This window comes from Arvicola amphibius, chromosome 5 (assembly GCF_903992535.2).
Source record: "Arvicola amphibius chromosome 5, mArvAmp1.2, whole genome shotgun sequence".
Taxonomy (NCBI): domain Eukaryota; kingdom Metazoa; phylum Chordata; class Mammalia; order Rodentia; family Cricetidae; genus Arvicola; species Arvicola amphibius.
The window spans coordinates 30,562,764-30,582,437 of record NC_052051.1 but is presented as its reverse complement, the minus strand read 5'-3'; the positions used below and the strand labels follow the sequence as shown (position 1 = coordinate 30,582,437).

The 19,674-nt window shown below is 45.9% G+C and overlaps 1 protein-coding gene across 1 annotated transcript in view; it reads right to left on the bottom strand.

Moving 5' to 3' along the window:
* Positions 1–5,939: 5,939 nt before the first annotated feature.
* Positions 5,940–19,674, bottom strand: part of Ralgapa2 (Ral GTPase activating protein catalytic subunit alpha 2) — a 264,147-nt gene continuing 250,412 nt past the window's right edge. Inside the window, exons 39-40 of the mRNA XM_038329480.2 lie at positions 10,405–10,441; positions 5,940–7,013 (exon numbers count right to left, since the gene is read on the bottom strand). Coding sequence (XP_038185408.1) covers positions 10,437–10,441 — 5 coding nt within the window. The 3' untranslated portion in view covers positions 5,940–7,013; positions 10,405–10,436. The remainder of the gene's footprint in view (positions 7,014–10,404; positions 10,442–19,674) is intronic.

The window sequence follows — 19,674 nt, the reverse complement described above, 5'->3', positions numbered from 1 at the left end:
GAGAGGAAGGGATACATAAATGTTAGATTAGAAATTCCACCTGGACACACAGGAAAAGGCACTCTTGTTCCTGAGATCATTTAGTGCATCTGTTCTTCCTTTCTTAAAGGTCTTAAATGGAATTTTCAATCACATACATAATGTAGTCTGATATGGAAGGCAGTGTATCAGTGTGATATTAAACCTGTGTTTTTCATGTCTGACATGGTATGGAAGACGCCAACAAGGACTTCCTAGTTTCTCTGACTTTGGTTATGTAAAGAGTAGAATCTTCAACATTATTTTTAAATTTTCCTATTTATTTACATACACACACACACACACACTCCAACCTTCTCTTTCTCTAGTGCTAGGGATCAAACCCGGGACCCCATGCATGCTTGGTGTTTATTCACACATATAACACAGCAGCTTAAATCTGCACCACATCCCATATTATCCAACTTAATGTAGGCTAGCAGGGACGTAGGTATTAAAAAAACATTTTTCTTGTAAAATTCTAACAACCAATAAAGCACGATGCAATTTCAGCAAGTTCTTTCCAGTCACCCTTTAGTAGGGATGTCATTTCCCAGGCTTTCCTACTGCGGTGCCGCTGGCCAGCTGCTGAGGAGCACATGTGCAAGTACCTTTGGCAGGGGAGCATGCCATAGATATACCCCTGCCTTCCCTGACTGGGCCACTAGCTACACTGGAGAAGCTACAGCAGACAGTGTGTGGAAAACCTGACCCTTGGCTTTGGAAGCAAGCCATTTGCTGGTGGTCTCTGTGGTGTTCAAGAGACTTGGTATGTTTTTACCATCTTTTCCTGGAATACTTACCTGTAAATGCTCTTAGGAGGCAATTACAACATGGATCAAATGGTACCACATGGCTCTTTGATTCTAGAAGGTGGGAAAGACATTCCAGGGTGTGGTCAACCCACCTGGGCATTGCATTAAGCCTACCTTGGTGCAGGATCTTTCTTTTCAAAGTCTTTTTTTTTTTTTGTTTTTTTTTGTTTTTTTTTGTTAAGACCCATGCAATCTGCCTTTCCGGGAATCTGCTATCTGGTGGTTTTTGAATTCCCAGTAGGGGTTGGTTCCAAGTGCTCTTTTTGTGGTTGATAAGGAGAGGTCAGATTTCTGGCAAACCAGACAGACATCATAGTGCCAACACCTTACTGTGCTCAGTCTAGTTCCTATGACAACTGACTCAGGGTGGCCTCCGATGTGGTCTTAGAAGCATCCTCACGGTGGCTACACTACAATGGGCACAAGAAAAATTACATTGTTTAAGAAACAATCCATGTACTGGTTAAGAACAGTTATTGGTGCTAAATGAAGGTGTAACTACACACGGAGACCTGGGAGACTCAGCTCCTGGCTAGAGCCCCAGTCTAGCTGCCTGACAGCCAGTGAGGTAACACCTTCAGGCCTCAATTTTTACAGCAGAAGTAGATGGAAGACAGGGTTGGTGTTCCCAGCTGTAGGCCAGGGTGTTAAGGAACCACGTATGCAGAGAGGTATTCTTTGTGATATTTCCCCACAACTTCCATGAGCTTTGTTTTTGTTTTTTTTTTTTTTTGAAAATGAAATGCAATCAAAACCATATCCATTCGTAGAGTGCAAATGAGAATAGCGTTCCTTGGTATAAACATTTCCATCAAGTGGTCTTGGCTTAAATGACACACACAAAGCTATACCAGAGATTTAGAAGTGGACACTGTAAATGCGGTGTCTTCTCATTAGGAGATCCTCGGTTGGAGGAGACAGGCATTTCCCCTGGGATACTAAACAAACAAAACCTCCCACATCAAAACCCGACAATTGCATTCTTCCAGTGATGGTCCTTTTCTGTGGAAGCTGGATTCTTTTTGATATGGTCTGAGGGTGTTGACGAGGGTTTATGAAGACGAGCCAATCTCTCACAGGAAACATGGTACCGAAAATCAACCTCTTCCCACCTTTCTGCTATAAATATGAGGAGAACTTTATGAGACAGTAGCGACAGCAGCCTTTGCGTTTTGAGTGCTCATTTACATATCTGCAAAGTAGCCCAATATGACCCCTGAGGAAAGCTCCCTGTGAATCCTGGAAGGCCATCTGCTGAGCTGAACAGTTAGCAAGAGGGAAGGACTCGGCTCCAAGGAGCAGCTGTAGAGCAGTGGGCCACCCAGCTCAAGAGACACATGGGGCTACCTAGAATACCATCAGCAGGGCTCCTTTAGCTCCCTAGTCAATTTCTGGGCATCCATCACCTTCTGGGTAGCTATAAGGGATGCAGATGCTTTAGTTCTACCCTGGGAGAAAATGAGGTAGGAATCTGAATCCTCCTTAGAAATGCCCAAATGAAGCAGGAGGCTGTGAAGTAGTGCTTCTGGCTCACAAAGCTTGAGTTGTTTCTAGAAGGAACTACATATATAAGTTCTTGATTATCAGTTAAAAGCTAAAATGAAGCCAGGTCAATTGAGGCTCCACTTTGCACTTGACTCCATAGACCCTTTCTCAGGACACCAACACGTTCTGCAAGTAATGGGTGCTCAGCAAGCATTTGCTAAAGGAACAAGTGAATGATTTGCTACAAACTCGGTTGTTCTGCATTCTGAGAATTTGCTGTTGTCTGGAACACGGAGTGGCACACCATGGTCTCGGAGACCACAGACAAGGTTGTAATGTGATTGCTGGAGTCCTGAGGCAGGAAATATCAGTACCTGGCTTCAGCCACACTAGGAGGTCAAAATTACATATTGCCTGTCACCTAATACCAAAGTTCTCAAATAGACCTTGCTCCTTAAGGACAGGAACTCTAGCTAGAATGGGGGAGGGTGCCTAGGAAAGACAAGGCAAGGGGCAAAGGTCACCATGAGGCTTAATATCAGCTGTAAAAACAGACAGTGCTGTCCTAGCCATGCCATTATGGAGACAGGGATGGGTTTAATTTGGTGAGATGATGGATGGAGGACACGGGTGGTGTTCCCAGCAGTAGACCAGAGTCTCGAGGATCCACATATGCAGAAGTGTACTCAGTGACATCAGCGGCTGCAGGTGCCCTGGTGGCTGAAGATCAGCATTCCATACTATGAACCATGACGTAGATCCTGCATGAGTATGTATAAGCCTTCTGAGTAGTATCAGCTACCATACTGAACACCTGTTGGCTTTGGGTTTATAAAACGCTTTTGAATAACTTTGTTCAATAAAAAATGCAAATCAACTTTGTATAGATGCTGGGATAAGCTTTTATTTTCCTACAAACTATGAGAATGTCGGAAACATGCAGCACCTAGAGGCTGTACTTCCAGCTCGTCAAATCATCCCAGGGAATGAGAACGAGAAGGAGCGGACTGGAGTTGAGTGGCACCATTAAGGAGCTAAGTGTTTTCCCAGCATGGCTGCCTTCGTGGAGTGTGTCCTAGTGTGCATGTACACTCCTACCAAGGTGGGGTGGACCTGGAGGTCTCCCCCATCTCGGAACAACCTAAATGTGCAGCACTGGGAAGTTAAATAACAAGAGACCTCAAAACAATCAAACAACATGCTATAACTTAATTTATCATCTCTATCAACTGTCCCCCTATTTACACACACTACACAGTGTAGACCTGGAACTAAGAACATGTTTGCTTACTGTGTATGTCATATACATAGAAATTGCGTGCAAATACAAGCACGAGTTTCCTTTAGACGTGACACCCCCTTCAGTAGGTATGGAGCAACACAGCTACAGGTAAGACACACTGGAAGGCTTAGAGGGTCCTTCAAACCTCTACCACAGGTTAGTGGCAAGAAGGAAGTGACACCTGAGGACAGTCAGGAAGACAGGATTTGCATGGCTCACTGGAGCTATGTGATCTCCTTTATAAGGCTAAGGGTCCTACTAACTAGCCACATCACCAAGTCAGGGGTCATTCCCCGGGGCTCTCAAGAGCTGCAAACTTGGCTGCTGAAGACACTGTAAAAGTCACTTACCAGGCTAAATTTCCTTTTTTTTCCTGTCTGCTGAAGGTCTAGATACTTTTAAAAAGTCATAATTTTGTAGGATTACTATTTTTTAAAAGCATAAACGTCTAGTCAACAAGACTATAAACATCAGTTTCCCTCTTTATGAAAATCTGGCAATCAGCATGCCAAGAAGTAAGGGCACTGTCCAGACCCTGCAGGAACCCAGAGAGTCTTATAACACTTTGGGGTAATTAGGGCCACTTTGATTACAGATGGCTGACCTACTAATACTAATGTGATGAGTGGCTCTCTAGAGGGTCGCTACCGGATGAGTGACCCTTAGCAATTTTGCTAAAACACATTTATTATGAAAACACAATATTTGCTTTTCCAACTGAAAAGAAGAAACAGCAAACTTGATAATTTCAATTTTCCACCCCAAATAACAAGAACTGCTAAATCCAACCAAACATGGTTGCCAGAGTCCACACTCTACTTAGAATCTAAGTCTCTAACCAGAGCCATTACCAATCTAAGGACCTTGAACTAAAAAAGTAAAATATAAACAGACATAAACCGCTGTTTCTACCCAGGACATGGGGATGCTAAAAATCATTAGATTACAACAAGGTCAAATTATTTGGTGCCTCCAAATTCAATTCCAATTGCATTTTTCACTCGAAGTCTGGGAGTGTTGGCTTGTGGAAGCAAATAAAATTATAAACAGAAGGCTGGGGGAGTTAAAAAGCACCTCTGGAGCCTGGGTTGTGGCCCTGGGTTCTGTTGCTACTGGAAAAAAAAACCCCAAAATAGAGGACTTCCAAAATGACAAGAATTCAACAACAGGGGTCTGTCTATGCAGCCTGAAGATAAGTGTTCTTGCAGAAGCTACTTGCTGGAAGGGCTGCAGGGGCTGCTGTGCTTGCTGCAGGAGTCAGGGCTGGGCATTTTGTAAACAGCCAAATAGCAGATCAATAATAGAAGTCTGAACAATACTGGACAACCAGACCAGAAAGCTCAAATCTCTCTCTCTCTCTCCTCTCTCTCTCTCTCTCTCTCTCTCTCTCTCTCTCTCTCTCTCTCTCTCTCTCTCTCTCTCTCTCTCTCTCTCGCACACACTGCACACACACACACTGGTGGGTGGGCTGAGAATCAAGGTATCACTGACAGAAGGGTAATGAGATGCCATGGCATTTCCCATTAAGCTCCCAGTAAGTGAGCATCTTGGGCTCTTAGGAAACGGCACACACGGATTAGAGGTTTCCTCTGCTTTGCCATGTCCTGTTCTGTTTATGATCTGTAGGCAGCTCTCCGGTGCTTCTGTCTGTTGGCCTGTGACGGAAGGCTGTGGAATTCCAGTCAAAGCACGTGGAAGGACGCGCCCTGCAGGTGGAGGGTGCTCTCACAATTCTCACTCACTGCAAGACTAAGCCTGGTTTCTGGCTCTGCCCCTTTCTCTACTGAATCAACTCTACAGTAGATGGAAAAGGCTGGCTTCTCTGGGAGAATGGACAATGATGACATATGTAGACTCAGAGGAACGACCAAGTAGGCTAGGAGAAACGTGCAAGAATAGAGGGCAGAAGACGGTAGAGAGGTGGCCACATCAGGGCTTTCCTCCCCATGCCTGAGCCCTTGCAGGCTACAGTCTATAACTGCTTCCTATTGGAGGGAAGGGGTCACCCTAGACATGCAGCAAGGGATGGCCTCTGCTGCAATTTCTGTGTTTTGCTTTGAGGCAGAGCAGGGAATGAAGCAACAGTGGAGCTCTGAGATGGGGTTAGGGTCAGGGCAGAGGGTGAGGGGGGGGGGACAGAAGTCTTCCCTATTAGCTGAGTCTTAGTTGCTGAATTCTAAGGTCCAAGATGTCCAGCAAGGGATGGGATACTGGGATCCATTTAACTCCTTCCCTCTTTCCCATCCCTAGCAGGCACAAGACACTCTCCTTGGAGTCAGATAGGCATATATATATATATATATATATATATATATATATATATATATATATATATATATTCTATTGCTTGGATTCTGTTACCCTAAAACTTAAGTGACAAGAATTGTTTCCAAGGCCTGTCTTGGTTTTTGAGCAACAGGTAGGAAGGCTACCAGTGAGATTTTGGGGACATTGGATACAATGTGGGTGCTGGTCAGCCCTGGAGCTGGAACAGGCACTAATCTTGTGTGTTGATGTAGGTGGTGCTGGGCTGAGCAGGGCTGGGCAGGGCTGAGCAGGGCTGGACTAGGTATGGCTGATCTGGGCTGATCTGAGCTGGGCAGGGCTGAGCTGTACTAAGCTAGGCTGGGCTGAGCAGGCCTGCGCAGGGTTGCTAGATATCTGTTTAGTGCTCTCATGTGGACAGGCCTATGTTTCCAGACTCTTCTGATCGCTCTGTGTAAAACATCACTGTCAAGATCTGGCAGAACTATGTTGCCAGGAAAATCTAAGTCAGTGGATCTCAGGTACCAGGTGGAGGAAGGCTCAATGGTGGAGGAAACTTCCTACGGGAAAAGACCCTGGGGACAGCCAGTTTCTATGATGATGAAATTTTGATGATGAAAAGTTTGAATTAAACTGTAAACCCTAACATAAGGATTAGTAAAATCATTATGGAGGAAATCCCTCCAACAATTACACAATTGTTTTGTCAGCCCTTTCGGGACTCAAGCTTGGGTGTATAAATGACAGGAAAACAACTCGGGACACAGACAAGTGCCCTCTGCCCCTTCCCTGTGGGCCCCCAGCCTTTTGCTACTGTGTTCTGCCTAGAGGCTGCAGACTACTCCATTGTCCACATGACAGCAGGCTTGTTCCTGACTGATGACAACTTCTTCTCTTCTTCTTCTGAAGTCCAGGGTTTATGAGATTCCGGGACAAGAGGACACAGCCTTGTTTGAAAGTTTCACACAAACTACATCACTTCTGACCTTGGCGGCCTGACAATGGGAAGGCTTGCTGCACGTGCTGGCAAAGTGGCAGTTTCCTGGAGTCTGGGTCTGAGGGTTCTGGGTAAAGCAGGGGACTTTTGCCTGTGTCTTCCACATGGAGGATTTTCTTGGGGTTCACACTCAGGCTGGAGGTCAAGACCCCTGCAAAGGAAACAGAGAATGGCCATACCATAGAGGTCAAAGAGAATCTCTGGCCACATACTGAAGGAAGTATATATGGTACTCAGAAGACCAAGGGAACTTGGTCACTGGGAAGAGGGTCTGATGTCCTCCCTGCCCCACAGTGTGTACTGCAAGAATGTTTGCTGAGTGTACCACCAAAGTCTTTGCCCTGGATTTTTCTACATAAAGGAATTACAAATCTGTGAATCTCTGAAATAAAATCAGCCTTTCTGGCTGGCACAGAAGAATGAAGACAAGGCATCAGATTGCAGCAGAGTTGAGGGAAAGCCATGGAGAGCCCTGGGCTGAGCCGGTGACAATGCCATGTTCTCGGGATCCCTGTGTGTTTACATATTGATATTTCACACGAGCTACTCCTCAGTTAGTCCCTAAAGGGCCTGAGACTAGAGGTCAGGCCTAAATTGCTTGTCTGAATGAGTCCAGATGAGCATGCAGCTCTTTAGCACTAGAGGGAACAAGGAATAAAATTAAAGCGCACAGATCTGCACTCCTCCCTTCCCCAGGGTGGCTGTCTGGGGGCTCAGAGGAATACAGGAATGCTGCTGCAACACCCGGCCAGGGTTGCGGCTTGCTCGACCTCCCGGAGGGCCACTCTTCGAATGAGAGGATCATTTCATCACCCTTCCACTTGTAATATATTTTTAAATGCTCTAAGCTTCCCTGAGTGGCTTCCGCCTAGAACAAACCTCAAAAGCAGTGAGTGCTCCCGGAGCCTCAGCCCTATGGCTTTGCCGCTACAACTATGGCCTTTGAAACGGTTATTAGTGGTGTTCGAAATTAATTTACTTGGCTTATTTTGTTTACAACTTTTTTATTTATTCATGTTTCTTTTTCTTTTAATATATATGTCTTTTGACCATGCCTTATCTTCTGGGGAAGAGCTTCTGAAATTAGTCCTTACCAGTCCCTGTCACGTCATGTGGGGAGACACTGTTCCATGCACTCTATGGCTTCTCAGTGCAGATTCCAAGGACAGGCTTTTCCTCTCCCTCCCTTCTAGGGTCAGTGGGGTTAGCAGAGAGAGAGAGAGAGAGAGAGAGAGAGAGAGAGAGAGAGAGAGAGAGAGAGAGAGAGAGAGAGAGAGAGAGAGAGAGAGGTCCTGAGCCCTCTCCTATTGTTGTCCTCTTCAGAAACAGGCTATGAGGGGTGGGGGTAGCTCAGTGGTAGAAACCTTACTTAGCATGCATGAAGCCCTAAGTCCCAGTACTGCAAAAATACAAAACTTAGGTTGCTTTAAGCAAAGCATAGCTAGACTTGGCCATTCCAAGATTAGTGTTGTTTTTAAACATGTATTTGTTTTGTATATATATATATATATATATATATATATATATATATATATATATGCTACTTGGTGCCCACAGAGGCCAGAAGAGGGTGTCAGATCCCCTGGGACTGGAGTTACAGACAGTTGTGAGCTACCATGTGGGTGCTGGGATTTGAACCTGGGTCCTGTGGAAGAGAAGCCAGCTCTTAACTGCAGAGCCATCTCTCTAGCCCCTCAAGGATTGGGTTTTTATGGGCATATCTCCATCTCCTGGTTGTTAGGAGTGGGCAGGAACATTTGATTGGGGTGAAGGGCAATAGAGGAAACAAACCTGGCTGAACCTCAGAGAGTATTCTGATTTGAAAGGCCACCCACTCTGATCAGATCAGTTGAGATTAAGAAGCCAAAAAAAGAAAAAAAAAGTAAGTCAATAAATGCTTAAAGATATTAGGTAAAGGCATCACTAATGCTTGGTCAAAAGCAAACATTTTAGCTATACCCAATCCCCCTCTACCAGGGAAGACAGGGAGGACAGAGGGTCACAGCTTGAGTCCTGCAGATGGACAGGATAGTGCCAGCTGTCTTAGTGAATAAGTCAGAGTCATCATTTCAAAGCTCTGCAAGCAAGGGGTTTATACTCCTAAAGGCAGAGAGCAAAGCCACACCAGGATCCAGCGTAACCATGACCCATGCATTCCTTCAGTTCTCAGCTCCTGCGAATGCACCTTCATCCTGCGATGACTCACCTGTGCCCACTGTACCCTGTGATGGATGGGCAGACAGCAGCTGCAGAATGCATAGATGGGCACAAAGGATACAGGTTGACTTTTTGATACAGTGACTACATTTGCAAGCTGCTGGCAGTGCTGCCCCAGTTCTGCTTCTTCTGGGGATGGAAGCCAGGGCTTATTCAAAGAGCCCTTAGTCTCTGTTTTACCTCTGCCAGGGCAGGCGCAGGAGTACACGGGGCAGGGGGCTGTAAATACAAATCTGTGAACCTACACTCCTAGTGGGAAGGGACTTTACAATCCTGCTCAGCCTTCTTGACTAGAGCACTTATGTTCTGTAGATGCTGTCACCTTTGGGACACTGCTGGGACCAGTCCAAAGCTTTGGCTGAAAAGAAGAGAAAGGGCAGCTGGGCTAGAGGATTGACTTACTAAGGTGGCTGGTTGCTCATCCAACCAGCAGGTATGGCAGCCTGCTGGATTCCAGGGGTGTCCTGGGTGAGCTCTATTTGTGTTGGGACCACCATAGGAATGAATATGGCTACTAAATGGCAGCTCATTCTCTTCTGAGTTGCATTACCATAGCCACTACCCAAGTTTCTCCTCCCTGTGAACCAGAGAGCCAGTACAGCCAGGCCACACTGGAGAGTCACTATCCAGTCCTGCACCATCTGAGCTATCTGTGCTGGGTCAGTATCGCAGGCCCAGGACAGAAAGGTCAGGCTGGGAGGTCACACCTGCCATCTCAGCTTGTTCTCTGAGTCCTAGTCTGTAGATCCCGGGGTTCGCCGCCCTCTGCACTTGCTTAGCTTTTGTCTGCCTCTCTTGTCCCAGCTGCTCTCTCTATTCAGCGGCCCTCCTTGACGACCTGCCCTCCCTGCGTGGAGGCCTTTGGAGGCCTCTGCTAAGGCAAGTAGTCAAAGGCCAGCCCAGCACGAGCTTTATCTTATCGGCTCATCTCAACATCCTGCTTCTCCAGGCTTGCTCCACGACAACAAAAGGGGGGGGGGGCAGCGGTCCTGTACCCATGGCTCCCTGCAGCCCCCCACACAAAAGGGAGGCGACAAAGACATTTTCCACGATGGCAGGTGTTGGTGTCAGATTCCGCCCAGAGTGTACCAGCAGAAGAAAGGCAGGCAGAGCTGGGCTCCACAGACAGCACAGACATGTAGGGGCAGGAGAGTGGCAGGGCCCCTTGGGAGAAGACAGGAGGCAGGCAAGGCTGAGGCCCAAGGAGCTGAGTGGGCATGGAGTGTTAGTCAACCGATACCCCTCCCCCAAAGCAGGGTTTAGCGTGTGCATGGGCATGGTGTGTGTGTGTGTGGGGGGGGGGAACACCAAAGTGTTAGTCTTACCTTGCTCAAGTATAATGAGACAGCTCTGTACTTTAATCTGAAGAAAGAGAAGATAAAAATCCAGTGAATGGAAAGACAGCACCTTTGCAGCAGCAGCAGCTTCAGTTCGATAATGGACTCACTGCTGAGAAGACGTGTTTATCCCAGCTCCCCCTGTTCCTAAAGCCTTGTGCATCATTCCTGAATGCTCACTTGAATACCCACTTGATGGGGCCAAATACCAGTTGGTGCCGTATTTACAAATGAGTCCCCAGAAGCATATAGAACTGAGGGAAGAGCTCAGCTTCCCGTTCCTTATGACAGGCCCATCAGCCCTTCCACACCATCTTACTCCCTGTGTTTTCCAGTTACATGCACACTATTTTTGCTTCCAGAAAGTAGCTTTCTGCCCCCCTCACAACTCTACTGAATTCCATATAGCTCGATGCCTATCAAATCTGGACATTTAGCAGCGACACAAATCGTTGTACACACTGCCACAATTACAAACTCAGACTTTCTGTTGATCCCATCTGCCAAGGTTGGCACAGTGACCAGAGATTTTTTAACACCATTCGGACACTCTTTTTGCTATGTCTCTCTGAAGGAAGTGTGTGTACTTCCATGAAGTTGTATTCTCCAATCTACTGATGAAAACTCAGCCTCCTGATAGAGCATTTGGGGTGGGAAGCCAGGCTCCATGACCAGCCCTGGATGACCAAGTGGCACTTCCTTGTCTTACTATGAACTTGGGTCCTTCTCTATGTGTGGGCATAAGAAGCTCTATCCAGGTTGACTGCAGGTAACAGATGATAATGTCCTTAGAAGATAATGTAATTATCTAGATTTCTCCCAGTATGCCACACTGCAAGGCTCCATTTCATCTAATGGAAAACCCACACACCTCTGTGTGCATGGGTCTACCTCAAGCTCCTGATGCTCTCCTATGTGAGAAAAGGCTCTTTATGAAGGGGCTCCTTGATCTCACTCTCCTGCAGCCCCCTTGGCCCTGGGTATGCTATGTATACAGGCCCTTGATTGGTAGAAACCCAGAAAACAGATGGCTCACTAACAATGGAGGACTTGTTTGTAATTGCTGATGAGGACCGGTTTGCTCCTCTCCTGAGGGTCCCCAGACACAGCCTGGTGTGGTGTGTCGGCCCACAAAGAATATTTCAGTAACTGCCAGTCCATGGTTGAGTTAAGGAGATGCATAGCAGAGGCAGTTGGAGGCTGCCTTGATTATTCCATAGGGCTCAGATGTCACCTGCTCTTGACATCTAGGCAGTATTCTTGAAGGGCAAGGTCCCAGTTGCTGGGGCCAGGGAGCAGATTGCCTCTCAGTACAACCCCAGGGGCTAGCACAGAGCATCAGCTACCCTGCATACTATTCAAAGAGCCTAGAAGAGAGGACACTGAGCTTGGAGATGAGGGATGAGAAGAGACAGGGAGGCACATGATTCCTGGCAGGAAAGAGGCACAAAGCATGCCCATCTTTCTTTTCATCCACTCAGATGTGTTCTGAGTATCATTACAGGCTGCAGCAATGGATACACCAAGCAAAACTTTCCTTGCTTTGGGGGTCATAGTGGATAGTGGGGGAGGTAGAGCACACAAATACATAGACACATATACATTTCTGTGGTATCTGAAGAGGCCAAGTTAGGAAACAAGGGTCTTGAGAGGTTCCATGGTGCCTGAGGACATTGTACTGCAGGGTTACAGCGTATCTTGAATAAGAAGGCATGTTTGGACATTAGTGGTACTGGGGAATCAGCAGCCAGCTCCTTTTCATGTGGGAGCAGCTGGAGAGACTCCTGGGGGAGACCCCTTCACAATCTAACTCAGACACCAAATGGCAGAAGTTTTAACCAATTGGCAACTCATACACAAAAGTTTAAGCCTAGAGAATCCAGAGGACATTTTTAAAGAAGTGTTTTACTTTTTGGGTGTTGTGTGACTTCTTTGATATTCTGGATACACCAAGGACTTCATTTTTGAATTCATGGAATAACAAACATGGCTGGAGATTTGCATTCTCTGCAGCTCTGCCTAGGGATGCAATTTGAGAATCGTGGGTCTTTATAGGTTTGTTTCCTCCAGCTGCAACGGATTCTTATCTCATTGCCACCTGGGGTAAATTTGGGCCAGGGCAGACAAGAAATGTGGCTGCCTCTCCCCATATCCTTGTTACTGAACAGTTAGTGTGGAAATAATGAACTGGTTCAAGATAATTAGGAAAAAGAAGGATTTGGAGCATTGGCATGGAAGAGGAAGAAAGACTGCACTGGGGCTCCAGCTTGAGGCAAGTGCTAACTATTCTCCCAGCAGGAAGGCAGGCAGAGGGGCTCAGAGAGCTGACGGGTTATTCAGACCCCTTGGAATGGCTCTGAGGAGGGGAACAGGTGCAGGCAGTGGATGGGAAAGCCTGCACACGCAACTCAACACTGGCAACCCAAGACCAGTGGGGATTTGCCAGCCTAATTAACATCTCCAAATGGCCAAGGATGGCTTCCAGTATTTCCAATCCAGCAGCACTGGCTATGTTCTGGCTCCAGCCCTGGCACTGGGCTTGGCGTCCACTGCTTGGTTGTTGGTCTTGCCCATCAACTTTGGTTCTGAAGCAGAAAGCCAGGACAGCTGGACCAACAAGCATGGAGGGAAGAAGAAAGCACCCGCACTGTTTGTAGGCACACTTGTGTAGGGCCTTAGCGCGTAGTTGGAACATTAAGAAAAAAACGTTGCTGGCATTTTTCCTTTTGGACGACTATTATGTGAATTTAGAAGCTATGACTAAGTTACACACTTAAAAAATTAATGGTCCAGTGCCAACTTACTGGTTAGCCACAGTGGAGGAAGGTGTCCAGGCCTCCTCAATATCTCAGAGCACATGGATAGCAAGGTCTCGGCTGCACTGTAACCTTAAGGGAGACTGCTGGGCTTCTCAAACTGGCTCTGCAGTGCATGGCTGTTAGAGAAGTGCTGTTCTTAACAGCCCAAGTGTCCATCAACTGATGAATGAACTGTTTGGCAACTTTAAAAGCCTCCAATAAGGAGGAAGAAGCATTCTTCTTTTAGGGCATAGACACTGGTAGATTTCCCATGCTTCAGTGAATGGTTCTATATCCACGTACACATGGGCATCACTAGTTGGGTTTAGTGGGATATAAAAGGAAGACATGAATTTGGAAGGCGGGAGTCAGGGTGGGTATATTTCAATGTACACATGAATGAAATTATCAAAGTATAAACATGCCAATAAAATACATTTTAAAAACACTGTAGCATGAATAAACTTTGAAAACATGTTAGGTGAAGGAAGCCAAGTCACCGTATTGTCTAGTTCCATGTATACGAAATGTCCAGGGTAGGTAGACACATAGAAACAGTGGTGGATCAGTGGCTTCTCAGGACTGGGGGTGGGGTTTGTGGAAGGAATGAAGATTGATTTATGAATAGTTTTTATTTTATTTCTAGGGGAAATGAAACATTCTACAGTTAGACCATGGAGGTAGTTGTACAATCTGTGAAAATACCAAAAGTATTAAATGTATACTTTTTTGGATGATTGGCATGATATGATAATAATATCTCAATACAACCTTTTTTTCCTTAAAGTTTTCTTTTTCTTTTTCCTTTGTAGTGCTCAAGACTGAAGCCAGGACCTTGTGCATGGTGTGATGGGGTAGCTTTGTTAACCAATTATCTTCAAGAGGTAGGACCAATTAGGGTGTGGCTTTCTGGGACCTGGTGCTCTTTCTCTCTGTGGTTCCCTCCCAGCACAGCTGAGCTTGGACTTCTCATTCCTGTTTCGTGAGTTTTCCCCTTATAATAAATAAAAATTTAATTGTTTTATCTTTTAGCTAGCCTGGTTATTTCCCGAATCAAGCTAACTTCTACAATGGTGGTCAAGTATTTACCATTGAGTTATATTCCCTCCCCACCTCCACAGGACAGAAAGTGGTCTGAAAAATATTCTATACTCACCATTTCAAAAGCAATTCAAGGAAGACTTCAAAATTTAGGGGAAAAAAAAAAATCTCCTGTGGGCCCAGGGAGGAAGGGCAGGAAGGATGGGCCATGTGGACGTCACCAATACCTCCTTAGCTGAACCTATCTTAACTTCACACCACCCTCAAAGCAAGCACACTTCCTGCAGGTGCACAGTACTCCTAGTGACCAAGGCTGACTCGAAAATGTCCTGTAACTTGAGTTCAGCTCTCTTCAAACAACTTGAGAGTGGCCCATATAGGAAGCGGCTAGAAGTGTTCTGCCTCTGGACTTCCTGGGCTTGATAAGTCTGTCACTCACAACTGTATTTTTGAATACCCTGATAAGCAGTTGGCTTAAAACAAAGTAGCAGTTAGGTCTGAGGACTCTTCTGAGGAGACTGTGAGTTCTAGTGTGTTCTCAAGTATTCAAGGAAACATCAGAGAAGTGACTGGACTCCTTGGTAGTTTTATTGATAGAAATAGTCTCCTTGGGGCTGGGAATGCGACTAAGGCCCTGTGATGGATCACTTATTCAAAGTATATGAGTCCTTAGACTCAACCCTCAGCACCCAAACAAACATGCCTGTTGTCTTTAGACAATCAGGAGGCAGTGTGGGCCCAAGAGCAAGGCTTTCTCTACCAGAGCTCTTACCATGTACTCCACGCACGTTTGGAGCAGACAATAAGGCATTTCATGTTAATTGCATTGCTCAGTTGTCTGGGCCAAAGTAGGAGAGCATTTGCCACTCATACCACAACTTGGCCAGGCCATAAATCCAACAAATTAGTTCTTTCTGCCTTTGAGGAGAATGTTTTGCTTTTGACACAATGAAAGGATTTCTCTGCTACCTGGCTGGTTTACTCCTGTGGATTTGTTCCAACACAATAGGCACCCAAAAGGCAGGCACCCTGAGTGGGTCTGACAAAGAGTCTCGTCTAGGACAGAAACACCTAAGTGCTAAGCCCAGATCTTGACATGACCAGCCAGGCACCCTCCTCAGTCCTTCACCTGCCAAGGAGAAGCCTTCCTCACAAGGGTAGATGGTGGGGAAACTGCACAGAAATGGCCTGCTGGAAACAGCAACCAAAGCACGTGGCGTGTCCTGGAGACCTTTACCTATTGTTCTGAGAAAGGGTCTTGGTGGCATTCCCAAGGCTGGCCCTGACCACCCAGGCTCAAGGGATCCTCTCATTCAGGCCTCTTGAGTAGCCTGCACTACCACATGGAGCTTCTTGAGTGAGACATGACTGTAGGAATTTTGGCCTTAGATCCTTGTTCTTCTGGGTTATCCAGTCATTGGTTTTCTCTGTGCTGGCCATAGCTATTTACATAACTCTTCAAGGCCAGAGTGAGGTGAATGACTTCAGATCATAGACCTGCCTGTCTCAGGCTCACCCTCCTCTACCTGCAGCACCTTCCCGTATAAAGACAGGTGCTGCCAAATTCTTTCCACCTGGGTACCCAAGGTGCAGGATTCTATTCCATGGTACTGTGGCGAGGAACACAGTGCAGCCATAGCAAATTTTCAGGGGGGATGTCTGCACTGCCGCAGCATTCAGTTGTTAATCACAGGATCACAGGCCTGCTGTGCGCCTCTCCAACTAAGTCCCTAGGACACTCGCGGGTGTGGAGTGACTGTCTGAAGACCCTACCCTGTGGGGTTTGTGAGATGCTCTGGGGAATGATGCTGTTGGCTTATCAACTGGTTGAGCTGCAAGAGAAGTGTGGATACCACCAGGATACTAGGCTGGCCAGAATTTCAGCACCTCATTGTGGCCTCCAGCAGGTGTGTGTATGGGGTGGGGGGCACAAGAAGGTGGAGGTCATCTGGGATTTTATCATTTTATAACCTTTAAGTGGTAAGAAAATGGGCTTTTTGTTATTCTTTCTCTGCCATAATGCTGTGAACCTCTTCTGTGCCAAGAATTCAATGCTGGCCATATTAATGCTTTAAGTCTTTCTCCTTCCCTCCTTCTCCCCCTCCCATCTATCCATCCTCCTGCAATACTGACTGGCATGTTTCCTATCTTCAAAACAATTTTTTTTCCATTTAGTCTTTTGTGGGGCTTTAAGAGAAAATTTACAGGCTCCTCACCCCCACCCCCTGGGCGTTACCCTGAGCATCCCTGGAAAGGATAGCATAAAACATTCCTTCTATCCAACAGCAGACAGCAATGCCAGCACAAGAGCTTCATTTGGCCTTGCTTTAGTTTGCTCTTTGCTAAGTGGAAATCCGAGCAAAATCACTGACTCTTCCAGGAAGCCCCAGCTGCTAAGGCTGCACATGGACCACCTGCGAGGCCAGATTGACATGAACGCCACAATTGCCATTCAAAGAATGTGAGCCTGGGTGTCCCAAACCCTGGGCTTGACTTAGTCAAACTCGAGAGGCTATTTTGAATAAGCTTTAATAAAGATTCGTTTCCAAAACTCTGCATGAGAAAGATTCTTGGTACCTGCTGGACATCCCTTGGTAACTGCTTTAGTGTTACCCTGAGTCATAATTAGTAGTTACGCGGGAAAGAGATGCCACCTGCACATAAAACCCTGGAAGGCCAGGAAAGCCGATTGACTGACTACAGTATCTTACAGGAGAGAGACTCTTGGAGGGGCTTCCACCATGCCTCCAACAGTTTCTAGACAACTCTAATATGTCAGTTCCCTTCCCATTCTCAGAAGCTGTGGACTCAAGTCTCAGCACTGGCCAGGGTCAGGACGGACCATGAGAGTCTGCATTCTCTTGGCTCTTCCTCCATTTGCTCATCCATCCTGGTCTTGCAGAAGGACTTTTAGTTTTCAGGCATCCTAGGTCTTGGCCGATGTTGCAAAGGCAAAAGCTAGATACTTAACGGGTGGTGGAGGACACAGGAGGCAAGCCCCTGTTCACAAGCTCCAGGACCGTTAAGACAGATGGCATTCCATCTCAGGGGAGTCTCAGCGTAAGTGGCCCAAGTCACTGGCATGCAGGGCCACTTTCACTTGTAGTCACATTTTGCTATAACTAATCTAGGATCACCCTCCCCTGCTTTAAGATACAGATCCTTCACGAATATATTTCTCCTTTAATCTTCATTCTCCACAAAGGAAGAGACACAGGCCTTCTAAAGGTTCCCAGAACTTTGTGTGTATCCTTAAATACTCTTCACAGGTCTGCTCAGTGGAAGGCAGAGCCATGTCAGAGATGTCGCGTTTGACAGGCTGCAGAATCACTTTCTAGCTGACCAAATGGAAAAATATGTCTCACCTCTGCTTGTCTCCCAGAGCAACAGGAGGAGAGAGTAACAGAGTGTTAAAAGGATATAGGGATGAATAAGCACAAAGCAAAGCGTGGTGCCAACCGGGGCTGTAGAGAGTTCTCTCTGAAACCCTCAGCACCACTTACAAAAGCACCCAGAATCAAGTTTCAGTTATTCAGAACTGCGCTATCCAGCCTGGGGATTAACCTGGCTCCCGGCTTCCCCCTTCTCCCTACACCAGGCTTTGACCATATTGCTTGTCACTGACCCACTTTTCCTAAGAGATCGAGAACGGTGAAGGCAGGTAAAATGTAATTATAGGTGTTTGTTTTGCATCTTGCATCAGACCCAACACATCTGTGATCTAGAGACACACCTGTACCACTTAAAGCAACAGCCTGACTTCTTTTTTCCCTGCTTACTATTTTATTCCTGCCACATGGACTATAAGAAAGAGATGGCATGCATTATATCCCACTTTGGATAAAGTGTGCTTGCACATGCACACACACTACAGAGTTATTTGTGCTAAAAAAAATTGAGACAGAAATGCAAATGCTCCTATACTTGTAAGAGTTACATAAATCCATTGTAAGTTGATCACACTGAAAATCCATTGGTTTTTGCGGAGGAGCCAAGCTGGGTCTGGGTGATGAGATTAAGAGTGGCTAGGAACTTTCTATCTTCTCATCTTTTCAAGACTACATCTATAAATTACAAAACAAAAGCAAAAGGGTCAGCACTGAGCTGCCTGTATGGAAGGGATCTAGGCTGGGGCCAGATGGGATTATTGGGATGAGGGTAGTTATCTATCTAAAGAATACATGACAACATTTTGACCAGGGACAGCCAACTGTGATGAAGGTATAACTTGGGTTGGTTGTGAGCTCTTGAGTAGACAATGACATAAGAGAATGTATGTTTAAGGAAAATTTTCTGGTTCTCTATATGTAATTCTTAAATTTAATTCTGGGCTTTGATTTCAACAATAAACTACTACCGCTTGGTTTATGGAACCATCAGCACAGGGTAGACACTAGGATGGCATGTTTATGTGTGGAATAGGGGGTAAGGGTTATGTTTTCCAACTTGTCTACAATCTTTGGTTGTTCATTCATGATTTATGCTTCAGTTTAGTCAAAACTATTAAGGAGAGGCTAGACCTGGTATTTCTGAAGATTCCTCTACCTCCACATTCTATGACGTTCTTTCCTGGTTTCCCTAGGCTATGATAAAATTAAATATCTAAGAAGTATAAGCTGTGCTATCAATCTAAGCCTTACTAAGACCATTTTAACAGGGATAGAGGAAAGGAGAAGGAGAAAAAGATTGAATACTGACTGAATGAATATACGGGGGATTACCCTTTCAATCAACATTAAATCCTGGCAGATCAAGATTGGGGTTTACCTGTCTGTTTCTGGAGGCTAACTTATTAACTTCCCAGGAGAATATTCCTTCCAGGATCTATATGTAGAACGATAAGCCTACAAGATGATGGTATAGTAAACACACATGCATGGAAGCTGGTGGAGTTTCACCCCTTAGGGCACAGCCTGATAGCACCAGGTAAGGGTCTTTAAGTATAATGTCTAAAGTTGTAGTGAGCAGCAGAAAAGAAAGACAAAAGTCTATTACATAAAACAGATGAGCACAATATTCCCTTCCAAGAGGCCATCCAGGCACACATCTGAGAAAGAGGAAAGTTTGCAGCTTTGGATGGTGACAGCATCTTAAGACTGGCCCAGACTAATCTGGTTTAAGCCCCAAATATGACCTACATTCAAGTAGCAGATAGTGGATCAAAATCGGGGTGACACATTTTCTCTCACTTGCTTTTTATCCTGGAGCCTTTACAACCTACCTGTCCTGAAGGAGAAAGTACTGCTGGCCAGGTCTTGGAGAAATAAAGGGCTGTGTTTTTTGAGGCTAACAAATAAACAAAGACCTGTGCTCCCTCTGCTGGCCCTCCACAGCAGTATTGAAGTGGGCAGGAGCCATAAACAGTGTTGGCATCTCAAGCAAACACTAGTCAATCCAGAGATACTGAGACCAAATCTCC